This window comes from Chionomys nivalis, chromosome 5 (assembly GCF_950005125.1).
Source record: "Chionomys nivalis chromosome 5, mChiNiv1.1, whole genome shotgun sequence".
Taxonomy (NCBI): Eukaryota; Metazoa; Chordata; class Mammalia; order Rodentia; family Cricetidae; genus Chionomys; species Chionomys nivalis.
Genome location: NC_080090.1, coordinates 36,450,951 through 36,476,651, shown reverse-complemented (window position 1 = coordinate 36,476,651; position 25,701 = coordinate 36,450,951). Strand labels below are relative to the sequence as shown.

Genomic DNA, 25,701 nt, shown 5'->3' with positions numbered 1-25,701 from the left:
TCCACTATTAATTATGTGTGAGAAACCTGGAATAATGTATGAAATTTGCCTTTAATAGAGGATAGGCTCTCATGAGACTCCTTTAACTTTCTCCTTTGCCAGAGTCTGATCTTTTTCAGAACAAGGGATAGCATAAAACTAAAAAAAACATATAAAATTCATTTAGTTAGCAATACTCATTACGTTTTACGGATTTGAACTTACCTAAGAAATAATCAAAGAAAGTCGGAAGTAGAAAACAGTTGGATTTTTCCATGCCAAGCCTGAAAGCATCTATTCAGCTGATACTGTATGTGAGATAAAAGTGTGAGCAATGTCAAAGCATAACAGTTCCATGGAAAAGGAACTTACTCAAAGACTTCAGTTCTTACTACATTCTGAAGACAGTTGGGTGTAACAGACTCGTAGGCCTTATCCAAAGTAATTGTAGGTGGAAAACTTCAAAATAAACTAATTCGTTCTGGATGTCTATTTGGTTAAACTCCTTTTGGCCTCCAAGGGGATTTAAGAAACATATAATTATGTTTGCATTTTTTCACCATATTATCTAGGAAAAATACTCTTTTAAAAATACTTTTTCTTTCTGTTATGGACACATTTGTCTGTGTGAGGGTGTTGGATCCCCTGGAACTGGAATTAAGACAGTTGTGAGATGGCAAATGGGTGCTGGGAATCGAACCCCTGTCCTCTAGAAGAGTAGCCAGTGCTCTTAACCATTGAGCCATCTTTCTAGTCTGCCCAGAAAATATATTCTAAAAACTTCATGTTTTCAGTTTTTCTTATTTTCCCTTTCAATCCATCCCAAGTATATTTAAGTTGTTATTTTTAAATTTTTGTTATGTTGTACAAAAATATTAATTGAAAAATGAAGTTTTATCACTAAAGACAATATAAACCTCCTTATTTTGCTGATGTTACTAGTGTGTAATTGGATAGATGCATAATTTGACCAGGCAACCATCTATTAAGTATGTCTTATTTTAAACAAAATTTGTTTTTAGTTACTTGTTTTAGGCTTAGCCTTGAAAACATATATAGAAGAGCAAAGCCTGTCTTTTTAAGTGAATCATATATGTATGACTACAAACTTAGTTTTAAGCATATTAAAGATTTGATTATTTATAGGGTGATTGACCATTAATTTGCATGTCTTGAATGTCTTTTAGCAGCTTATTAAAAGTTATTAGTTTTATAAGATTAGCAGTTTACAGTTTTAGTCATACATCTCTAATTTAATTTTTGTTCACCTAAGTGTACCTTTATGACCATAAGAATCTATCATCATACAAAAAAATCCATTCTAATCCAAAATGCTTGGCGATTTGCTGTTGCTTCCTTAGTTTAAAAAGAAGGTGTGATAATGAGAGGGTTCACTAGGACTAAGAAGTTTGTAGGTGCTGTCTTTTACCCAAACAGCCACAGCTCTCCCTGACTTTTCTCCTAAGCAGGTTTTTCCACTAGTGTTTTCTAGAGATAGAGTGCCAGGGGTTTAACTTTACTGTCATGTTTCAATAAGATTAGATTTACTTTTTGCTATTATTACTTTTAAAGCAAGGAACTCTGCCTAATGTTTGGCTGTGGGTCTCTGTATTTGCCTCCATCAGTTCTGGTTGAAGCCATTCTGCTGACAGTTGGGTCAGCCATCAGTCTGATCATAGGAGATGACCGGTTCAGGCTACGTATCCACTGTTGCTAGGAGCATGCATGGGACTCACCTGGACACTCTGCATACATGTTACAGTTTTGTAGCTTGGTCTTCTTGTGGGACTCCTAACAGTGGCAACAGGACCTGTCTCCTACTCTCTTACTGGCTTCTGGAACCTTATTGTTCACCTTGCCCAACCTTAATACATGGGGACATGCTTGGTTGTACTGCAACTTGATATGCCATGTCTTATTGATACTCATGGGATATCTGCCCTTCCTGGATGGAGATGGAAGAGGAGGGGATTGGAGAATGAGGGGGAAGATGAGATGGGGAGGCTGCAGCTGGGATGTGAAATAAATAGATGAATAAAAAAAGTAACACCTGAAACAGAGCAGGCTATTAACTTATTAAATAATGTGGCTGCTAAGGCATTGGCTCATAGAAATAATCTCTTACATCAGTAAAAAGCCTACAGAAGTTATTTTTCCACTAAATGAAATACAGGTAAATGATTTGCTCTACACCATTGATGATTGGCAGGTCACACTAATAGGTTTTCATATAAAGATCCTCCTTTTAAGATTTTATAAAAATATCCTATGGCTATTTTTGAAAGTTACATCTTAAAATCCTATAGAGATTACTTTTAATACTTTTATGGCTCTTGGAAAAGGCCAAAGAACATGCTTCTATACAAATTTCACATGCTCCACAAAATGATTGTATCCACTCTGGGTTATACAGCTCACGTCTAAACTTGCTGTAATCCATTAACTTTTTTTTTTTTCAGATGTTTCTTAGCCACTGAATATTTTAACTGACTGTACTGTTTATTTGGATGACAGTTTATTGGATCAACTTAGAAGAATCAGAGTCTTAGAGTCATGGATAGCTTTGGAACCTCAGTTTGCATCTCTTTTTCTGTGTGGGAATCTCTGCATTTTTGGAATTTCCAGCTTTATAATTCATTGTGGTCTCTGGGAGTTTATGCTAATTAGGCAGCTTAGTCCTAGAGGTCTGCTCTGCCAGAATTAGCAAACACTGCTAGGAGAGTTGCTTTGAATCCTTTATTAGGCTGGCCTCTGGGAGATAAAGAGAAAGTGCTGGAGGTAGGGTTCATTCATGTGGACAGTAATTTAATCAGCCTTGACTTTGTAAGACAGTTCCAATAAAAGCCCCTGGACACTGGGTCGTGGGTGGCACCTTTGTTAACAGTGCCCTGTGTGTGTGTTGTTTTGTATCAGTGTGCCATGGAGATGACATGTACTGGCTTCATTAGGAGAAGACAAGGATGCTTTGAATTCATGACCATCCCAGACCTTGCCTTATGTGGCTCTTTCTTATGGTGTGTGTGTGTGTGCTCATTTTTTGACCATAATTCTAATCATAAATATATCATTTTCCTGAATTCTTTGAATTCTATCAAATTGTCAAATCCCAGTAAGACCTTTAGAAACCTTCACCTTGCAGTTAGTATCTCAAGTACGGTTTCTGTGGAAGTCTGTGCCTCAACATTTTTCTAACTATAGATGGTGCCAAAAATCATTGTAGTAGGTATTAGGAAAAAGTAGACTCTGAGTATCAACCCTGATTCACCGAAACATGTGTTTTATGAAGAGAGGCTGAAAGGTGGCGGATGAGATAGGTCCCTTTGATTCTTGGATGACTTTCTGGTCACTGTGCTGTGAAATTATAGCATCATTGTGCTCTGTTACTAAAGGTAAAAGGATTGAGATCTTATTCCTGTAGAGACTGCTCTTCTGGGTAGAACATGAAAGGCAGACTAGTAAGAAATGAAGTATACAGTCCTTGAGGTATCATCTTCTGTAATGAAAACCATGGAGAGCTCTGGGACTCACTGCAATGATGTTGGCCATTTAGTTCCATGACCACCCCCCACCCCACCCCAGTGGGAAAGATTACTCCTGAGCACTGGACAGTACTGTCACAGTGACAGTACTAGGAGGTATGCAGTTGGTGGGAGGGTAAACTAAGAAACTCCTGGAGCCAGGTGTTTTGGAAAGGTACTGTCTTAGTTTTCAGCTCTGTATCATGAGTGTCCGGAAATATCATTATTAAAATGGGAAAGTGACTAATTTAGAAGTTTTAACTATTTTGTGGTAGAAGAGATATTAAGGTTCATATAGGACCCAGATGGCAGACCTTGCTACTGAGCAGGCATAGGTGTCTGTATAGGATTCAGAAGCATAGCTGGTTATTCCTGAGGTAGTTCTGGACTGGAGAAAGCTGCTAGACAGTGACTGATGGGCTAGATAAAAGCTATTGGAGAGTTTGTTTACATGAAAAGAAGCTGTCTTTCTGCTCTGAGTGGGAAGACCCCCAATAAAGTGGTTGTATTTCCTATTCATGTCATGCCAAACTGGGATATTCATCTATTGAATATGACTCTTAACAGGGTTTCACTCGGTAAGTGCTGATGAAGGGTCCACTTTGTATGGAATTACTTCTGCCATAAGTGTACTTCTGTAAAATCAAGCAAAATACTTAGATCTTACCACATTCTGTCTCAGTTCTCCTTGAATCTTGAAGATGTCAAAATTTAACTAAAAATGTTAGTAAAAACATGTAGGGGTGGGGAGAAAGAGTGTCAAGAGTCTAATGTTTGTAGAGACTGCTGTTTGTTAAGCAATGGTCTGAATATATCAGACACGGATAGATTTGAAACTAAGGTCTTGTGTAGTGTGTGTGGTGTGCGTGTGTGTGTGTGATATGCTTGTGTACGTGTTTTCTTGTTTTTCTTTCCTCCTCCCCCTTCACTTGCTCTTCACTGCATTTGGAGAGTGGGGGATAGGATTTCTTTCTGAACCTGGTGCTCAGCTGGACTAGCTGGCCATTGAGCTCCAGGGATCCTCCTGTTTCCATCTCCAATGTGCTGGGATTGCAAGTGTGTACCACCATGCCTGGCTTTTTATGTGTTTGCTGGGAATCAGTTGTTTACAAGTATTTTTTTGAATGAACTGTTTCTTTAGTCTCCCAAACAAAGGCCTTTATGCTGCTCTGTTGGTTACACCAGTGGGCGGGTGGGTGTACAGCCAACATTCCTTGATGGTTCTGAAGCATTAAAGGATCTAAACAAGTCCACTCTGCTTTTCTCTGCTTGGAATAGTAGAAAGCCTAGAAGATGCTGATTCTTTTGTTTACTTTGATAACTTTATATGTTTTTATTTTATGTGTATGGGTATTTTGCCTGTATGTATGTCTGAATATCATGTGTTTGCCTGGTGTCCTTGGAGGTCAGAAGAGGATTTTGTGTTTCCTGTAACTAGAGTTAGAGATGGTTGAGAACTACCCTGTAGGTGCTGGGAATTGAATCCAGGCCTCTGGAAAACCAGCAAGTGCCCTGAAATGCTGAGCTATCTCTGCAGCTCCTCTTGTCTGTGTTTTGAATTGATTTCATATCGTTATTTCTCTGGGTCATATTTAAATTCCTTATGTTTATTTGATTCTCCTTCTTGGTCTTGGAAAATTTTTAACGAAAGTACTTTAAAGTCTTTCTGCCAGTTCAGTTATTTCATCATCTTTGTTTTCTTTTTAGGGGTTTGAATTTTCCTTGAATAGGTGCTAATTTTTCTTTTGTAGCATTATGCTGGTCGTTTTACAAAGTATAAATTTTGGTGTGGCTATCACTTGATATTGCATATATGTGTGTAAGGGTTAATAATGGCCAACCAATAAGGCATAGTCACCTTTTGTTTTTGTTTTCAGTTTCTACTTCAGTTCTGCTTGAATTTGAGTTCTAGGAATTTTAGCTGTTAGCACAGTGTGTTGTTGCTCACTGTCACATGCTGGGAGAAGGCTGACATTCTGGGTTTTTGAGTCTTTGCCTCGAGTGTTCTCAGACTCGACTGTCCTGTAACCTACTCTTAACCCCTCTACATATTTGTTTTTACATCCAGATTTTATTTTTTCTCCTGCTACGTCATTGACTTTTGAGTGTCAAGAGGAAGGTTAGGTAATTTTATTTGCTGTGATCTCTTATTATTCATAAAAAGTATCATAGCACTAATCTGAACACTGCTAATTCAAGGTTACATATTTTAATTAAAGTACAAGATTCAATTTATAATTTTAATAGTCACAATTGCACTAAAAAAGAAGCAGTTAAATGGCCCCGGGGCAGTAAAGATGTTTGCCACCAGCCTGACAAGCAGAATTCAGTTCTTCAGAACCCACATTCTGGAAGGAGAGAATGGACTCCCACAAACTGTCCTCCGACCTCTATACTCATCCTGTGTGTATACACACACACACACACACACATGCACACTCACAGAAAAAGATGAATAATTAGATCTTGGTAAAGATCAATTCACAAGAACACAGGACAGTGTAAAGGTTAAACCAGAACTTTAAATGCATAAAGCAAAACTAATAGTAGTAAACTCATTCTGGTACTGAACCTACTTCTGATTACAAACAAATGGAAGGAGACCAGATGAAATATTCACAAGAGGCCCAAACAGAGAGCAACAGTGAAGGAGCTGTACACAATTCTGAGCTCTTTGCTTCTCCTATAAATGCCACCTTCCTCTGGTCTTGCTCTGGGACTTCCCATAACTCTGTAAGAAGGGGTGACAACAAAGAGAGGCTTCAAGGAAGAGTGATGCTCTTCCAGTTCTTTGAAGAAGAAAAGCAAAGAGCCAAAGCACATATCAGTTTAAAGAGGTACAGGTATTGCTCCTATCATCACTGGGCTCCCATAGACAAGGCTTGGATTGGTCAGCTCTAGCTTGACCTCCAGGTTATGGCTGGCCCTTCCCATGAGGCTTATGAGATAGGTGGAGAAGACCCACCTTGGGGTCATTTCTATCCTTGAGTGACTGTCATGCCTGTGTAGAGCCAAGGAACAGTCTGCTTTAAAATAAGGGAGACAAATGTAAAATGGGGGTAGAAACGTCAGGCTTTCATTATGCTTTTATTTACCTTGTGGGTCTCAAAAGCAGTTTGAAAGCACGTGTTATATTGAGAATATGCTAATTTGGCAATGAGTGAATGGAGCGTCCACCACTCTTACTAAACATAGACTTATTTGTTGCTTACTGATGGGGAGATGTCGTGAGAACATCTTGTTAGGTTTTTTTTTTTTTTTTGGTGAATATCATAGAGTGTACTTAAATAAACTAAGATGGCTACAGTTCATCAGACAGTATAATCTTAGGAGACCTCTGTTGTATTAATATGTAGTCTGCATTGGTAGTAATAGTTTGTGCAGCATATGCCTGTTGAACAAAAGTTCTGCCAATACAATAAGGTACAAAGAACAACTGAAATTTTTATTTTCAAGTGACATCATAGTTTATAGAGCATATCTATCTCATGGAATCTTTGAATACTAATATTTGTAATTTTTCTAAGGACAAGGTGAACATATACATTTTTTATTTTTCCTTTTCCTTGCAATTCCCACATGTGGCATGAATAATAAAAACCCAGAGACTGAAATTGGGGTTCAACCTGAAAACCCAAATAGCAAGGCAGCGAAGCCACTAGCAAAGTCTTACCTCTACTAAGGCTGGATGACCACAAGCTAAGCAGACTAAACCTCTTTCTCCTCTTATTTTATATTCCCCTGGTGCTGGGATTAAGGGCATATGACTCCCTAGTACTGGGGTTAAAGGTGTAGATCACTGCCACCTGGATTTATTTCTGCAATGATCTTGTGTAGCCCAGGGTGGTCTTGAACTCCCAGAGATCCTTCTGCCTTTGTCTCCCAAATCCTGGGATTAAAGGTGTGTCTCACCATTGACTGACCTCTAGTAGCTTTAGCTTTGCCTCTGGTCTTCAGGCAAGATTTATTTGTCAAAATGCAAATAATATACCACTGCACCCACACTTCTCAGGAGGACAACACCAGGTCAGCTCTATAAAGTGAGACCCTGTCTCTAAAACAAAAGAAGCAAAACAAAAGTCTCTATAACTTGATAGCTAGTTAGGAACTAGAAGTAACAAAAACAGTATCTCAAAAGATAACTAAGTGTACATCTAATGGAATGTTCGCAGGGTATCTGAAGAGCAGGGTTGAACAAAGAAATGAAAAGAGAGTTAAATAAGAAAGTGGAGTCATGTGGTGTTTGTGGGGTCTGAGATGTCATGTTGTGGTGACATTATTCTACACTTAAGTGATGTGGCATTTAGAGTAATACCAGCCAAAACCTTTGTGAATAGAGACAGAGTCAGTACATACATAAGGGAAAACAAACTACATAGTTTGCAAAGGGTTAACGAAGTTTCAAGAATTACACTACCTTAATTTATAGCCCTGGCAGTCAGGGCATTGTCAGCCAAGAGAGCGATCACACAGTTCATTAGGACACGATGGCATACAGCATCAGAAAATACAAGGACACATACAAAGTCAGTCTACTCTGACAGATGTGCACAATGAGTTCAGAGGAGAAAGACTTCAAACACTCATATATCACAGACTCTTAGCACACAGATGTGCACATAACCAAAAAGTGGAGATAATAAACAAAAGTAGGAGCAGGTAGATGCTGAGTCCAAGTGCAGGGAGAGAGACTGCAGCAGCCATGACCCTTCTCCACACACACGGCCTCTCTTTCTGTAGAAATGTAGTTCTTCTTACCCTGTGCAGATAATGGAAGGAATCCACATCCTTATTTTTTTCATCTTTTTTTTTTTTGGCTTTTTTCCCGTGGACTGTTACAGTAAAAAGGGTAATTCTGAGACAGTCATTATTCAACATCTTCCAGCTTTCATTAATTTGTTGATGACTCCTGTGCTGTAATCCTTCTTGCCTAATAGGCCTCTATATTCATTTGTCGGCTAGAGACATGTCTTCTCAAAGGTGGAATAGGTAAATCAAAATTACTGAGTTCTAAAACTGTTTATTAATTCTTTATTTTCCTACTCTATCTGATCTTTTTTTTGGGGGGGGTCAGTCTTTTATTTTCTAGTTTCATCAAAATGGTTCTTCACCTTTGTCTTTTTCTCCTCCTCCTCCTCCTCCTCCTCCTCCTCCTCCTCCTCCTCCTCCTTCTCCTCCTCCCCCCCTCCCTCCCTCCTTCCTCCCTCCCTCCCTCTCTATTCTGACACAGGATTTCTCTGTGTACCGCTGGCTGTAGACAGGAGATCTACCTGCCTCTTCCTCCCAGGTGATGTGATTAAAGGCATGTGTCACCACCACCCCGCTGGTTCTTCACTTTCTGTTAGTTTGTAGGCATCAGTTTTTAACTCCAAAGTCACCATGACTTAGCTTCTCATGTAACTTAGATATTATGTTTGCGCTCCCCAGTGTGTACCAGGACTGCTTTGTTCTCACCAGTACTGGCAGGCCAGCATATGTCCTATGGAATCTATAGTGGTCACAGCACTGTTTTCTCAGCCCTCATTGATGTCTATTTTATGTATTGTAGTCACAATAACATTTCTTTGATTCAAATCATGACTTCTCAGTTCATGACAATCATTTATTCTTGTTTCCCTGTGTTCTTCATATGTATTAGCATTTTATTTGTGAAACTATCGGTGATATGCTTTGTAGTCATATGCAAGGCCAGGGTTTACATGTCACTGAGAGGAAAACTTTTATTTAATATGGAGTTTTACTCTTAAATAAATCTAGTAAGAACCATATATTTGTGCTACAGAAATACCAAAGAGAATAAGAACATAAGCACATACGATTTCATAGAATGGTTTATTTATTCTCTCCTAGATATGTGTTCTTTTAGATATGTAGACATCTGTGCATGTTTAATCCCCTCCAATATTTCCTCCTAGACTTCTCTCATTTCACAGAGCATCTTTGTATAAGACAAAACAGATTCAAGAAATAGCTTATGTAATTCATTGCTAAGCATTAAATGTTGATACTTCTCTCCCTGCTAATATAACTTTTACTTTGTATAGTCTCTTGTAGGCTTTAGTAAATCTTCGAGGTTATATTATAATTATTCTATCAGTTTTTCATTATAGCATGCTCATACCCTGTCTTTAAGGGTATTTTAAAAAAAACCTTTTTAATTATAAAACAAAATTATATAAAAACACTCAGATAAAGCAATTATAGTTTAGTTGTAAACTTTTTCACATTTATGTGTGTTTGTGTGTGTGTGTGTGTGTGCGCGCGCGCGCGTGCGTGTGTGTGTGTGCTTGTTCATATATACCACAGTACATGTACGTAGGTCCGAGGACTGCTAGCGGGAGTTGGTTCTCTGCTTCCACAACATGGGCCTTGGGGATTGATTCAGGCCTTAAGACTTGGTGGCAAATACCATTACTGCTGGCCATTTTAATTTTTGTGACATGTACAGCATTGTTAATACGGAAAGCTAGATACCATTTTAGCAATTGTTGGTAGTACTGCTTTTGTTGTTTGGGTATACCTCATTTGGCCCTGCTCTGAACTTAGAATACCATGCTTTATTGGCTTTAATTTGTTGCTCTGGCCTTAATTGTCATTTTTAGCTTGGGACACCCAGTGTCATTTAGTTTGACACATACTCAGACTTAACACAGTCAGATGTTTTTATAGAGAATTATATATGATTTAAAATTTTTAATTAAAGTTAATTATATTATCCCTTCCCTGTTTTCCTTACCAGGAATCATGTTCCCCTAATTCATGGCTTCTTCTTCTATAACCATTGTTGTTATATATGCATCCACATGAGTTAACACAGAAATGTATCCTTCTGAATCTATTTAGTGTTGCCTGCATATATATTTTTCTAGACTGACGATTCATGTAACTGGAATTTTCTCTCCCACCCGCCAGTTCCCAATTAAACACTCAGAGGCATATATTAATTATAAAGTTTGACAGATGGCTCAGGCTTACATTTAAATCAATACATTTCTATTATTTTATATTTGCCACATGGTTTGTGACTTGTTACCTCACATCTTGCTTCTCTGGCAACTGCTAGCATCTCCCCCAACTCTGCCCTTCTTTCTTGCTCTATTGAGTTTGGCTTTCCTACCTAGCTATATTCTGCTCTACCATAGACCAAAGCAACTTTATTTATCAACCAATAAAGCAACATATATTCATAGCATACAGAATATCATCCCCCATCATCTCCCGTTTTCTGTCTAATTAAGAAGGAAGGTTTTAACATTAACATTGTACAATTACATATAACTAAAAGGTTATACAGCAAGAATTACAGTTACAATATTTAGTCTATTTGTATTTGGCAAAATTAAAATATTCTCTTTTTTCTCTCTCTCTTTTTTTTGTTTAAATCATCTATCTATCTATCTATCTATCTATCTATCTATCTATCTATCTAAGATTTCTGCCTCCCATTTCCCTCCCCCTCCCCCAATCAAGTCCCCCTCCCTCAGCAGCCTGAAGAGCAGTCAGGGTTCCCTGCCCTGTGGGAAGTCCAAGGACCTAGTTTCCTCTTTCAATGCAAATGTAAGCTTTGCTGGATATAGTAGTCTTGGCTTGAATCTGTGGTCTTTTACTGTCTGCAGCACATCTATTCAGGACCTTCCGGTTTTCATGGTTTCCATTGAGAAGCCAGGTGTAATTCTGATAGGTTTACCTTTATATGTTACTTGACCTTTTTTCTTTGCAGCTCTTATATTCTTTCCTTATTCTGGGCAATATGTGGGAGGAGGGGGAGGGAAATGGGAAACGGGGAGCAGTTGGAAATTTTAATTAAAAAAGAATTAAAAAAAATGAGAAAAAAAATCCAGGAAATATGAAACACAATGAAAAGACAAAACCTGAGAATAATAGAGGAGAAGAGGGATAAGAACTCCAGTTCAAAGGCACAGAAAATGTATTCAACAAAATCATAGAAGAAAACTCTCTCAACATAAAAAAGAATATCCCTATGAAGGTACAAGAAGCTTACAGAACACCAAATAGATTGGATCAAAAAATAAAATACTCTATTCTATTTTTGTTAGTCTAAAGTTTTATATCTAATTTATCTTTTATCATAACTAAGGAAAACTATAATTATAACTATCTAGTCTTCAATTCCATCAAAGACCCCAGAAGGATATAATATTATCTAAGTAAACAGGAAATGCATTGTAAGCAACTTTCAAAACTCTAGAAATGACAGAGATATCTGGCTCCCTGAACAGTCACCCAGAGTTCTTTTGTAACGTTGGGACATCCATCTTCAGCATATAGGCTGATGGACTTTTCCACAAAGCAGGAAATTTGAAAGACTCTTTTGCCTATATTGACAGTATATCAGTCATTTCCCTCTGTGTCCTGCAGAATGTCTGGCAGTTTCTTCTGTGAAGCAGAAACCCTAAAGGACCATCCCGCCTTGTTTTGACAAAGTTTAGTGATCATTTTTCTGTGGGTCCTGCATGTCCTGTTTATACAGTATACTATAAGCAGTTCAGGCATGAGCAGTTTCCCAAATGACTAGTTTTTTCATATTGAAGGCAAACTCTGTAATGAGTTTCTTCAATGCCCATCTTCCTCTTTGAAGTAATTGATGCTGCCAGGAGCAAATGCATCTTATGTCGAGAAAAGTCTAAGTTCTTAGAACATTTTAATTGCCATATTCTGTAGGTCTTTGAGATATTTGAGATTACCTGTCTGTTTGAAATATATCTCTGTATTACCTTGAAAATCTAATTAACAGGTTGATAGATAGGGGTGACTATTAGCCTGTATTTTTTTATGATCTCAAATAGATTTTAAGGACTAAAACTTCATATTGCATAATTATCAAACTGTATAGGTAATATCTTAAGCAAAAATCGAAGCAGATGTGCAATATAAAGACAGTAACCTTGAATTTGTATCAATATACAAAAATCCTTTAAACAAGAATAGAAGCATATTTACAATGTAACAAAATTAACTTTAAATTTGTATCATTATACCAAAATAAATGCCAATGCAAAATATCTGAGATTAATAGTTGTATTTGTATTTTTATTCTCTATTCTTATATTTCCCTAAATATAACAAACATCCAAAACCTACCAAATAGCCAAAGAATCCATACTATGCACCCCAGCTCTTGGGAATGTGTATGTTGTTTACTCCAGATTGCTTTCTGTGGATGAAATATCTTTAGGGTCCCTGATAAAATTTTGAGATAATGACCAAGTCCTGGGAGGACCAGTGATAACCTTTGTTGGTAGATATCACCTGTCAAGTTTCAGGATCTTAACCTGGAGCGAATCCATAGCCTCTCGTTTCCTGTAGAAACAAAAGCAAAACTGCTTCTCCAAAGCAGCGCATCTTTTAAGTTCCATTTTACAAATATATTTTTTGACATCTGTTTTAAAGCTAAGGCATTTTTGAAATATTTTGGTTGGTATATTTTGTTGGTATATTTGGTTGGTATATTCCTGTCTCTCAGCAGCTGTCTCTTGTCCATCAGCCATCAGAAACCCTGTCTTGAAAACACAAACAGCAAAACAGAAAAGAATAAGTGTGTAGAATGCAATTAAGAATTATACTGGTTTAGGAAGCTGGCAGCAGTCTTTCTCCTGTAATCTGTAATCTCACTATGTATGAATAGTTGGTCACAATACCAGGATTTCCTTTCCATTACACGGCTTGTGGTTACCACAGTGTGTGGGGGGTACAGCTGTACCTTAACTTGCCATGCTGGGCTTTGCTATGGTTCATAGACATCACAGCTTGTTTCCCTCCTGTAGCAGATCCCATGGCACCTTGTACTGGAGTACCTTGTCCTCAGGAAAGAGGCTTTCGGGTCACTTCCTGCTCAAGTCCTTTGAGTTCTATGTTCAAGACGCATGCTGTCTTCAGCAGTCGGGGTTTACTTCCAACTTTTGGAGGTAACCAAGGGCAACAACAATATACTGTGGTGTTTTGGGAGTCTCTTGGACTCTTGGCCAACAATTCAGGTTTCTCATGTTTGCACTAGGACTTTTGTTCTTGTGGTTCTTGTGGGGAGTATTAGTCATTCCACGTGGTATAACTTCGTTCAAACTGTATAATGTATTATATATAATTTTAGGTAATTATAAAAGAGTGACTTTCTATGTCCTTTTTCAAACATGCTTACTGTTATTTCCCCACCTTCTTGCTTCTGTATTACCTTCCCTTTCTATCCCTGAGTTAAAGATCCATCCTTGTTTTTCTATTTCCCCCTTTATATCACCTGCATCTTGCTGTTCCCCTTTCTGAGCAGGGGAGTCCAAAATTCAAAGTATAAGTACAGATGAAGTTTTAAAAATACTTTTAAAAATTAGAACTATTTTATTCTTATAGTATAATTGTTGAATAAATCCAAGTTATTATATAATGATACTTTCAAAACGAATAGTTATATTTGTATCCCTTGGGTGAGGTCATATGTTTTACTGCTGTTATTCACAGGATATTCTGAATAATCTTGAGTCATGTGACCTTGAGGATGATGACCTTATGCTGGATGTGGATTTGCCGGAGGACACGCCTCTTGACAATGGTAAGTTAAAATCCATAAGTCTCCAGATGCGTGCATGTGAATGTCTGCATTGTAACTAGTTTGATAATTGTTAGGTCAAGGTTTCTTAATCTTAGCTGAGTCCTGAGGCTTAGAATCAGTCTCTGTTGGTGTAAGATTTTTTTTTTTTTTTACTTTTAAGTTAAATGTTTAAAACCTGATTATGTGGACCTTAAATATAGTTCAGTTTGATTCAGAAACATTGTATACCTTTATCTAAACGTAGTGTGTGTGTGTGTATGTGTGTGTATTTGAATACCTTAGTTTTTCCTCACTTTGCCTCATTTTGAATTTCAAAAGAAATATATTTAGAGAAACATATTTGTTTTGTAAAACAGTATAATGTATTAATTTGATAAATAATTTAAGGTCAATTCTGGGAAAGTAATCACCTTCTGAATGAACTATACTACTTTTTGACTCCTAATTTCAGTCTTTCTCTCTCTGTGTGTCCCTGTAACCAGCAAGGTGGGTGGGGTTTTAGACAGTCTTTATGCACAAGGACTCTTGTCTCTGGTGGTATGGCATCTACAGGGTTTCTGTATTAGGAACTAGTAAGAGACAAAGACACCCATGAGAGTGAGGTTGACTGGGAGTCCTGCTGTTCTGGAAAGAATGGCTTCAGATATCGGAGGATTCCCCATCAGTATACATTTGTGTGGTGTCCCAGGCCTCCCCAGAGCCAGGGAGAACGTACAGAGAACTTTTGAATTCCTTTTTATCCATGGTGCTAGGAAAGAGGGAGGATTTTCCAGAAGCCGATTGTGTTTGTTCTAAGTGTGCTTACTTCTCACTACTGCATCAGTCAATTGGTCATTGATTGGACTATTTTTTTTTTCTTCTTTTAATTCCCTGAAAAGGTGAATGAGCATGTGCTTATTTCCCTGATTCATGGATCTTGAATTACCTTGGATGACATAGCCTTTGAGAGTCTATAAATTACTGAGGGTTTCAGTATTTTAAGATCTGCACTACTTTGGGCTGGTTATTCTTTTGATTAATCCTAGAAGAAACTCACATCTATGGCTTAGAATCAGAATGCTCATTTCAATTATGTTCTGCCTATGGCAAAAGTGTTCTGCCCTAACCTACCTCGCTGAAACCACTCACAGTGGAAAGGTCTGGAGGCCACGAGGGACTTGTAAGTTGTTGAAATGAAGCGCTGAGGGTATTGTATTGTCCATTGTTACCGTAGGAGTAGAGACTGTTAGACTTTCTTGTGGTGCTTCTGGCACTTGGGATACTTCTGCAGCCAGAATGGAATTCCAGTCCTGAGGAAGAAAAATTATAGCCAACACCCAGATGAACAGAAAGCTGAACTGCCAGCCTTAGGGCAGTGCAGGGAGCCACCGCTCTCTAGAGCTATAGAACAGGATTCCCCACTACAGTATGCAGTTTAGTAGGTGGCAGAAATCGTAGTTGCTGTTGTGAAGTCTGAGTTAGTGACCTGGGAGACCAAGTTCAACACTCTCCAGTGAAAATGACTGAGCATGCAATAACAAGACCTAATGGTGCAGGGGATGTGACATGCTTGATTGCTTTTTTTTTTTTTTTTTTTTTTTTGGCTTGTAATGAAGGCTGAGGAATTTCCCTCCTTGGGATAAGTCATAGCATAGGTAGTGCATGTCACTTTAACAGGGTAATCACAACTTCATTTTGGAAATTTTATTCCATTTCTGGGTGGATACATGAAGCACAGATAAAATCAGTCTTAGAACTCATTTCTTGAGCACAGCCTAGTTAACCCTCATTCTAGACAGATGTGGAACCTCGGGACCTCAGAGAAATTGTAGGTCTTTGAGGTCTTTGTTGCAGTTTCAGAAGTAGGTGGGAATCCGTTAACATTGCACATATAGTACAGGTGTTTTTCTAGAAGAAAATAAACCAATATTGGCTATTTTGAACTAAAAGAACACCAAAAAAAAAGCAGAGAGTGAGCCTGTTATGCACCAAAATAAAGTAGTACTTGTGTTTCCTATTACAGGAAGGCAGGAACGACTTTTTAGGTCTCCTGGGCTGGGATACGAATGTGCAGGTGCTGGTAGGTTATAGGGATCTTTGAAGATGCTGTTCACTGTTGGTTTTAGTGCTTTTTTTTTTTTTTCTGTTTGAGGATGTTATATTAGTTTGGAAAAAGATTGTATTGGTTTGTTGAACCCTCAGGTGTTTCGGCTTCACTTATTCTGCCAGCATTATTGGTGTTTGTGCCCAAGAAGATGGGCAAACCAGTGAGACCTTCCATTTGGATTTGATCTGGTTACAGGTTACTATGACCTCATTAAGAAGAGTTTATCGGGTAGCATGTACATGCATGTATGTGGGGGTGTACTTTCTTGTCTGTGTCTATCAGTGCAGAGTCCGAGGTCAATAATGGGTGTGTTCCTCCTTATTGCTTGAGACAGAGTCTCTTCTGTGAATCTGGTGTTTCCCATTTTGCCTTAGACTGGCTGGTCATTGTAACCAGGATCTTCTAGTCTCCACCCACCTTGTGCTGGGGTTATAGGCACCCATTGCCAAGCCCATTGTTTTTGTGTGGGCATGTGAGGGGTTCTGAACTCTGGGCCTCTTTCTTACAGAGTGATAATTTTCCCCACTGATCTCCCTTTCTAGTTCCTTTCTTGATGGTGTTAAAGAAGTTGTCATGAGGAAAGTGCTTATCTGATAATTGCACCTATGTGCAGGTCTTTTTCTCTGTACTATCCAGGGGAGAAAACAATGTGTGTTAGTCTAATTCTCGTTGAACAGTTACAGTCTAGAATTTAGGGATATCCACATCTGAGTGTTTTGGTGACCCTTGTGTGGATATATAACAGTAATGAAGTTTAGGATAATGTTACAGTTTATGCATATTAATAAAACATTCGATCACTTACTGATGGATAAGTAAGCAAAACAGCATATTTACAGCTGTAAGTGCTGTAATATAACATTTGTAATGGAGACTAAGAAGGGGCAAGGGTAATATTAGAGACGTGGAAGGACAGAGTGCTGGTCAAAGGATACATGGATCATGAAAGATGATATAAAACCAAGTGTTTTTTTTTCTAATTTTAACTCTGCCATAGGTTTTTCCTAATTTTTTTATTTTTTAATCCTTCCTATCTATCTATCTATCTATCTATCTATCTATCTATCTATCTATCTATCTATCTATCTATCTATCTATCTATCATGGGTTTTTCAAAACAGGGTTTCTCTGTAGCTTAGAAGCCTGTCCATTCGCTTCTGCCTCCTGAGTGCTGGGAGGAAAAGCTTGCAGATTTTTGCAGGTTTTTCCTATCTTATGATGGATAAGCATAAAAAAATGTAATCAATAAGGAAAGTGAAAAGCCCCCAAATGAAGTTCCATGGCTTTCATACGATGTGTGGAGTGCGGCACTGGGATAGTGTTTGCTCGAGTGGCTACCTTAATATAGCTTGCAATGTTTTTTATTTGGGAGTTTATTACAATAAGGTGACTTTTTTTTAGATAAAAATAAAACATTTGCAAAATACCTTTTGGTTTTTGGAGAAGCTTATGTAGAGGCTAAAGTAAGGCAGCTCAGTAAGGCCACATTTTCGATACACTTTGTATTGAGATACATGAGGATTATGTTATTCTTGATTGCTTCTAGTGAGGAAGATGGGGAAACATTTTTTATAATCTTGTGAATGCTTTCTAATTGTGTTCATCTGACCCTGATGCCTGCAGTGAATTTAGCTGTCACCTTTCTCCCTCTTCCTTGCAGACCTGAATCAGAACTTAGTTTGTGTTCATAGGAAAGACTTAATCAGAAATTCCTTTTCTATACTGTCTGCCTTTTGCACTCCATTGTAGGTTTTTATTTGTTTGATATTTATTTATTTGTTTATTTAATTTACTGTTTGAGATAGGGTCTAACTATGTAGCCTTGGTTGGCTTGTAACTTGCTATGCAGACTAGGATGACTTGGAACTCACTAAGATTTGCCTGCCTCTGCTTCCCAAATACTGGGATTAAAGGCATACACCACAATCACAATGCCTGCCTCCCATCATAGGCTCATAAACCACTGCCACATTCTTTACATATAGTGTCTTTTAATTATGAGCTAGCTGATACAGATCTGTGAGCACTAGATTATGATTCCTAAGTGCTATTCTAGATTTCCATGGGGACTTTTCCCAATGCCATTTAAATTATTTAGCCATACTCTTTCAACTGAGAATAGATCGTATATAGTTTTCCCTGTTCTGAAAGTGTTTAACTTTACCAGATATTGCCTTTATTTAAAAGGAATGGAAACAGGTTAAAGGAGAGGTGCTTCAGAGGAAAATCAAAGAGGCGTGGAATTGGGGGCAAGGAATTGTGGAACACTGAGACTTGAGTAGGGAGTTGTATGACTTGTACTTAGTAACAGATTATTAATTTTGCAAACTATTTTTTTTTTAAAACCTTGACCTGAATTAGTAGACCAAGGAATTTCATAAGGAAACAGTTTTGCAATCTGAGGTTTTTTTTTTTTTTTTTTTTTTGGAAGGCTATTAGATATTTGCTATTGGTCCTTTCTGTTGTAGGGTGGTTCTCAGTATTTCTGGTATGCCAGAAACGCAGCTGTGTTGCCTCTTCCTCTTGTTTAGGAAATTCTAATGGCCAGCCGTCGCCCACAAACACACACCTGGCATTTGGCACGTCAGAGTGTAATCCTCAAGTTAGTGCATTGTCCTAGGGAGTACCTTGTCTGTATACTGTTAGTCATTTTAGCCATTCTCCTTAGACTTTAGACATTGAAAGATGCTTTTCTGTTTCCTGAATTGCTGACTAAATTATCTTATGTTTAAACACATAAGGCTATATTTTCGATACACTCTGTATTGAGATACATGAGGATCATCTTATTCTTGATTGCTTCCAGTTACTTGGATTTTTTCTAGAAATTTATCTTTCTGTGCTAGTACCATGTTAAGTAATTCAGTTTATGCTTTTTTCACTTATATTTTTAACATTTAATTACATTGAAAACTTCCTTAATAACGTAAAGCCTCCTCGGGCCTTGTCAGTCATAATGTCATCCTATGTCTCATGCAGTTATTTATATAAAAATTACTGTCTGGGTCATCCTTATCTCTCAGGATTTGAAAGTTGTCATGTAAAAGAAAAAAATGAAGGATACATTGGGTATCATGTTTTATTCCTTTATCAAACAAGGCAAAATGACACCATCATAACAGGTATCCTCATATCCCATACCTCTATTAGCTAATTAGATTCTTTCCCTCTCCAGTGGGTTAGAACCCTGATGCTGTCTGTCTTTTACAGTACTAGAACTAAAATACACTGCTTTTTGCATTTGAACTAGTGACCTTCAGGTCATAGTTAAGGTCGGGTCTGGACGAAGGGTGTTTTTGGATCAGCATCCTGACTTTTACAGTTTTGAGTTGAGATAGCTTTAGGATTGCCCGTAGTTTTTTTCGGAGGTTTCAGCATGCATCATCAACCTTGCAGCTTGCACATTCAGGAGCACTGACTTCCCAGTAAAGCCTTATCTGGTGCTCTTTTTAGGCCCTGGAACCAGATTTTTATTGATCTCCCTCTTGAGATTTTGTTGTTTCCCATTTTCTTTTCTATTTTATTTCTTTTAGTCTATCATGGAACACTTTAATCTTCCCTAGGTAACCACCACTAATATTTTAATATTACCATCTTAGCTGGAGTGCAAAGTTTGTAAAGATGTGCTTGATGGATGGATGCCTGAGGAAGCAGCACTCCCAGGAGAGTCAAGGTCATCTGTAGAAATTAGGTCTAAATTTGAACTTTAATCTTTTGCGGTAGTAGCAGATGTTTGTCTCTCCTGCTAACCTGCCGTTCGGGATGAATTAAGGCTTCAATAAAGAGCCCTGATTTGGAGTCTTTTCATCAAAGCCGCGTGGCAGCTTGTGCTCTGTAATTGCTCTAACATTTAGCTCTCTTATCTGGTTTGCTTGCCTCTTCCTACTCTCTGCACTGTGCTGATTTTTATTATGAGAATATATCAGGTCATTCTTTGGTCTTGGAAATTTCTCTTCTTAAATTAGGGAAACACATTTCAAAGTAGATGCCCCTTAGCAGCAGAGTGTAGAACAGCTGAGCTGCTAGGTGGAGGTGCTCTGGGGGGCTCCGTGCACCTGGGTAATGCAGCTGAGTTGTTGATGATGCTGCCAAAGGAACCAAATGAAATTAGCTTTAAACTTCAAGATTTACTTAAAATTCCTACTGATAGTTTTCAGCATAGTGGTCATCATACCATGTATTAGTCATAACTGAACTTCAGTTCTACTTAATTTTAACAACAAAATAGTAGGAAGTTATTGGCAGTAAAATTTCATATGTTAGACTTCTTTTAAAAGCTGTTGCTACAATGAAAGAAAGCTATTTGTTAGTACTGATTCCTCCTGAATGCAAACAAAGCTTCAGCGTCCTTTCAATAGTGTGCTTAAGTCATTTGCTGTTTTCTTCTGCATCGTCCTTTTGTAAATGGGAAGCCTTTCCATCTTCTCTGTAAAGAAACTATTAACTATTTTAAATCTAAGTTTTTGGTTCATGATAACAGCCACTTAAAATAAGTCTTTTTTTTTTAAACCATGATTATATTGATATGTAAAGTTTTTTATCACAAGAAATTTTGAACTTTTTCTTGGAGTTTTTGGAGTGGAGAAGCCCGTCCTGTTCCATGGCTTGGGTTAGTGTTTAGAAGTATTTTTAGTAACAGTCCTAACTCAGTAGCTATGTAAGCACTGAGCGAAGATGGAGTCACAGGGCAGGCTGGGCTTGCTTCCCACAGGGAGGGCTGGGAGTGGAGCAGGAAGGAAGGCCTGTTTCAGCAGCGCCTGTGTGCAGCTATGTCTGAGTAGGCAGCCGGCAGCACAATGTCTCCCTTGTGCCGAGTAACTTTCTCAGAGAGTGCTCCGAGATGTGAGAACAGAGCATTTGGGTGAGTGGAGAAGCTGGGGTGCTTCAGAGATTCTTGTTCAGTTTTGTGGTATTTGGATTTCAGGAGTGGACTGATATTTGTTGTTACAAAGTACTGGCTTTGTTTTCAGCAGCGTTTCAGTTTTTCTGAACCAGCTCTGCTGCAGACAGATTGGAGCAGCTTACTGTTTAAAATTGTGAGCTTTATTTAAAAACATGATTGTGTATGATGATAGGTTAATTTGTGCTTCTTGAGGCTGAGAAACTTGAGTCACTTATTTCTAAGAATGGATACTATGCTCTTCTTATATCTACATTTTTCTGTCCTGATTGCTTGTATTTGAAATGTGTAATGTTCATTTCAGGGAAGCTTTTCCTTGTTTTAAAACAGTCTAACAGTTAATTGTTCACTTAAGTGGCTGCTCCAGAAATATTATAATTCACTTCAGTTTGAATGTATAAAGTTCAGTTTTCACTGTAAGAACTAGTTTCCTTTGGAAAACTTTATTTTGTGATTAGTTTACATGGCTGGTGCTTCTAGAATAAAAAAAATTTTTTTCACAGCATTTAATAATTAGGCCATAAGTAGTTAACTTTTTATAGAGTGTGCACGTATTTATAGTCTGTTACTTTTTAATCTGTCTAGTGGACTGTGACAATATGAACCGCTTTGACCGAGCAGACAGAAATGTACGACAGTCACAGGACGGATTTTGGAAAAGAGCACCCCAGAGGTGGAGTGGGCAGGAGCATTACCACCTTAGCCACCCTGATCACTATCATCACCATGGGAAAAGTGACTTGAGCAGGTGAGCACTGTTCTAACTGCAGCTTCACTTCTGTCTTCTGCTTAACCTGACTCATAGGTCTCTCTCCAAGCCGATTTGCCTGGTTTTTGAGGCACCGAACCAGTTCAGGGTATGCATGATATGTAATTATTATAATAACTAATCTTTTCTTAGCTGGATTCTTCTTTCGGTAGCTTTATTGCAGATTTACAAATTGCATTTGCATCTATTTAAGGACTTTTAAGTTGTGATATGACTTTGTGGGGAAGAGGATTATCATTTGGGAATTAATGAATATTAACCTTGTTTATTATTTTTAAAAATAATATTGTATAAAGTAACTATTAAGTTATTGGTTTTGTTTTGCTTATAAATTAAAATTCCACAAATACTGTTAAGAGATGTGAATTGACACTAGAAGTACTTTGCATTTTAAGGGATAAAGTAGTCTGAAATTTTATCAGATCATGGAGTCTAAATGGACTCACAGCCATTCACACCTGGGGTTGGAGCTTCACCTGTTATAGATTAGCTTTGCAAGCTTAGCTTATTTAACCCTCTGCACTATTTATGAGCATGCTTAAAAACACTTTTCTGTGTGTGTTTATGGATCAGAATAAAGTTGGTTATTCAGTACCTGGTTTATGGTAAGCAATAACATTAATTAATTTAAAAGTTTTAATATCTCATTCTGCAAGGGGTTTATGTTTATCCTGGAGCATATTGTAATGCAAATAACAAAACTGAGATGAAGAAATGATATAAGGAAAACATGATCTTTTGTACCCCCTAAGATAAGAAACAAAGTTGTTGCTAAGGGTCCTTGTAGAAAAAATAAAGAGCAAAGCTTGACCTGTTGTTACCAGACATACAGTGTGCATAAGATGGAGAATTTGTTTCTCCTGGATTTGTTCAACACAAATTTATACAAGGCAAATACAGAGGGAGTGGTCGTGCGAGTTCTAAGAAAAGTACTTTGGACATACACTGGACAGGCCCTGAGTGGCACAGTAATTTTCCTAATCCTCCATTGTCATGTTTTTCTATCTAAGCTGAACAAATTCTATTCTAATAAAGTATCCTTTTGTGGATTAATAAAAAAAATGGGATCCAATTAAAATCTTTTGTTGGAGTAAATAAATAGAAGGATAAGATTGTGCAGTCGGGAAGAATTCATGCAGTAGGTAGAGATCATGCTTCTCTCTCTAATCTTGCTATGTCTTTTAACAAGTTAAATTACGGCAGGTGTATGAAGCAAAGTTAGTAATAAGCATTTCAGTACCAGTTACTTTTGCTTCACTGTCGCCGCAAATCCTAACAGAAACAGCTCACAGGATAGGTTTGTTTTGACCCAGTTTCAGAGAACTTGAATCCATCATGGCAGGGTAGTCATGGCAAAGTAGCTCATGGTGTTAGGAGCATGTGATGGAGGTTCCTCACATCACTGCAAACCAGCAGGTGTAACCTTCAAAAACTTAACCTTAATGGTTTATTTCTACTAGATCCCCCTCGTATACATTGTCCAGCCCCCCAGAATATCAGTACCATGTGGAAACACAACTTGAGCCTGTGAGAGATATGTCATATTCAGACTATAAAAATGCTTATTTTTAAAATTAGTTCATTCACTTAATAAATACTCATTGGTAGCCAGTGCCCTAAAGTCTTATGCTGGTATGAAACTGAAGATAGTATGAGAGGTGGAAGTTGTGGATTGGTAATGAGTTCTTGGACTATTGTATTAAAGAGGAAGAATTCTTCATTGATACAGTTTAAGTAGACAACTTTACACTGAAGTGAAGAAAAGACTCCTGTGCATGTGTCACATGAATGTGCATGTCACATACATAGTATACAGACTGTGGAGACTGACATGTGGGTGCTTAGCATGCAGTGTTACTGCTGTGACAATGTGTGCCTAATAAAGGATTGGAAGAGGGATATGATGAGCATGCAGTGGCTCTCTCTGTTTGTATGTTTTATCTAGGAAAGCACAGACTGAATGGTTACTTTTGAATCAGTCTGCAGGACTGACTGGAGACTGTGGAGCAATAGTGTAGTGTCTGAAGGAGAGGAGTGAGCACTCAGCCTGGCATAAGGGCAGTTGCAGGGATTGTGTGCTAGAGTTTGGGATTTTCAGACACCCCTCCTTCAAGTTTACCATAACTGGATTTCTTGTTTATTTGGAAGAATGAGTGATATGTTCTATAACTCTAGAAAGCAGAACTATCGTATCTGCGTTTTTTTTTTTTTTACAAAGGGAGGCGGATTTCAGCATAAAGGAGACATTATTCAGCCTATCAGAAATAGAATGGGTAACATGGAGTTAATTGTCTCTGTCCTTAGAAATGATCCAACTGAGGCTGAGTGTAATCTCAGAAAAATTAGAAAGGACATCCCCTCTCCCCAAAAGTCCAGAACCCTAAACTCTAATTTTCTACGTATCAACAGTTCAGATAAATATAAGAATGAACAAATTAAACTGTTTAAACGGTGGCTGCGTTATGCCTATTTGCTTCTATAAATTGTGATTTTGCAGAAGTTATTGAAAGATAGCATAACATTTCCCCAAAACATGACCACAGGTCCCCCTCAGAGGTTATAAACTTCGAGGCACTTGTGATTGTGAATTCTCAGTTTCTAGTTGGTGGTGAGGGAGAGATGCACACTGTGTTTTTGTTAATCTGACTTAGCATAGAGTTTTCTAAGGAATGGTTGAATACACTGACAATGCTGAGGCTCATAGATGCCTGGTTCAGTTTACCTTCAAGCTTCTATGTTTGTTCTGGATTTTCCCAGCATGCCAAAACTATTTACAATGATGTATGTCACAGAAAGAAACTTTCCACAGCAAGCCTTGGAACTGCTATTTTCTGTTTTCACCTTAATGTTAAAGAGTTTGAAAGTGCAAACCTCTAAGTCTTTTTTAATATCAAGTGTACAGAAGTCCCTCTTGGTATTCTCTAACGTGAGTACTGGCTCTCTTTTTTTTTCGTGCCTAATCATTGTTATTATCATAGTTCATTATAGCATTATGTCTTAGCCATAACTTAGGCCCGTTGGGGCATTACTTGTTCAGAATTGCTGATCTATATGTTCTCTGGTATTCTCATGATAATATCACTTTTTTCTTTTACTCCAGCGTAATATTCCATTTCCGTTTTCTCCAAGAGTTCCCCTTTCCTAAAACTTTATGCCATATGAAGTTCTCTCAACCTTAAAAGACTTACAGCCTTGCCCTGCTTGTGGTTATCTGTTGATGGAGCGGCAGGGCTGGGTCCCGCCACCCGGTTAGCTTTAACCGAAATAATTACACGGAAACTGTATTCTTTTAAACACTATCTGGCCCATCTGTTCCAGCCTCTTATTGGCTAGCTCTTACATATTGATCAGCACGGGAGTTTTGACCTGCTCCGTTTCTGACCTGGGCCGGTTCACCCCTCCTTAGGCAACCTGGTGGTCCCCCACTCCCAGGAGGTCACCATATTGATGCCAAACTTAGTGCGGACACCCGATCAGCATAGCGCACTACAGCCCAGAACTCCTGGACTCAAGCGATCCTCCTGTCTCAGCCTCCCAAGTAGCTGGGACTACAGGCGTGCGCCACCGCGCCTGGCTAGCTCTTACATATTGATCTAACCCATTTCTAATATTCTGTGTAGCACCGCGAGCTGGCTTACCAGGGAAGATCTTAACCTGCGTCTGTCTGGAGTGGGAGAATCATGGCGACTGCCTGAATCTACTTCTTTCTCCCAGCATTCTGTTTTGTTTACTCCACCTACCTAAGGGTTGGCCTATCAAATGGGCCAAGGCAGTTTCTTTATTAATTAACCAATGAAAGCAACAGATTTGAAAGAAATCACTCCCACATCAGTTATCCTCCTAATTATAACAAATCTAACACTTAACTAAATTTATTTCTTTCATAAT

The 25,701-nt window shown here is 38.2% G+C and overlaps 1 protein-coding gene across 5 annotated transcripts in view; it reads left to right on the top strand.

Annotated features, from left to right (window-relative positions):
• The window catches only part of Ccser2 (coiled-coil serine rich protein 2), a 110,184-nt gene that overhangs the window by 32,477 nt on the left and 52,006 nt on the right, over positions 1-25,701 (top strand). For 4 of the 5 annotated variants that reach the window (XM_057769255.1, XM_057769258.1, XM_057769256.1 and 1 more), the window contains exons 4-5: positions 13,968-14,058; positions 21,630-21,792. In XM_057769255.1, coding sequence (XP_057625238.1) covers positions 13,968-14,058; positions 21,630-21,792 — 254 coding nt within the window. Of the gene's footprint in view, positions 1-13,967; positions 14,059-20,861; positions 21,006-21,629; positions 21,793-25,701 lie in introns of those variants that run through there. The other variant, XM_057769259.1, reaches the window with a different exon arrangement.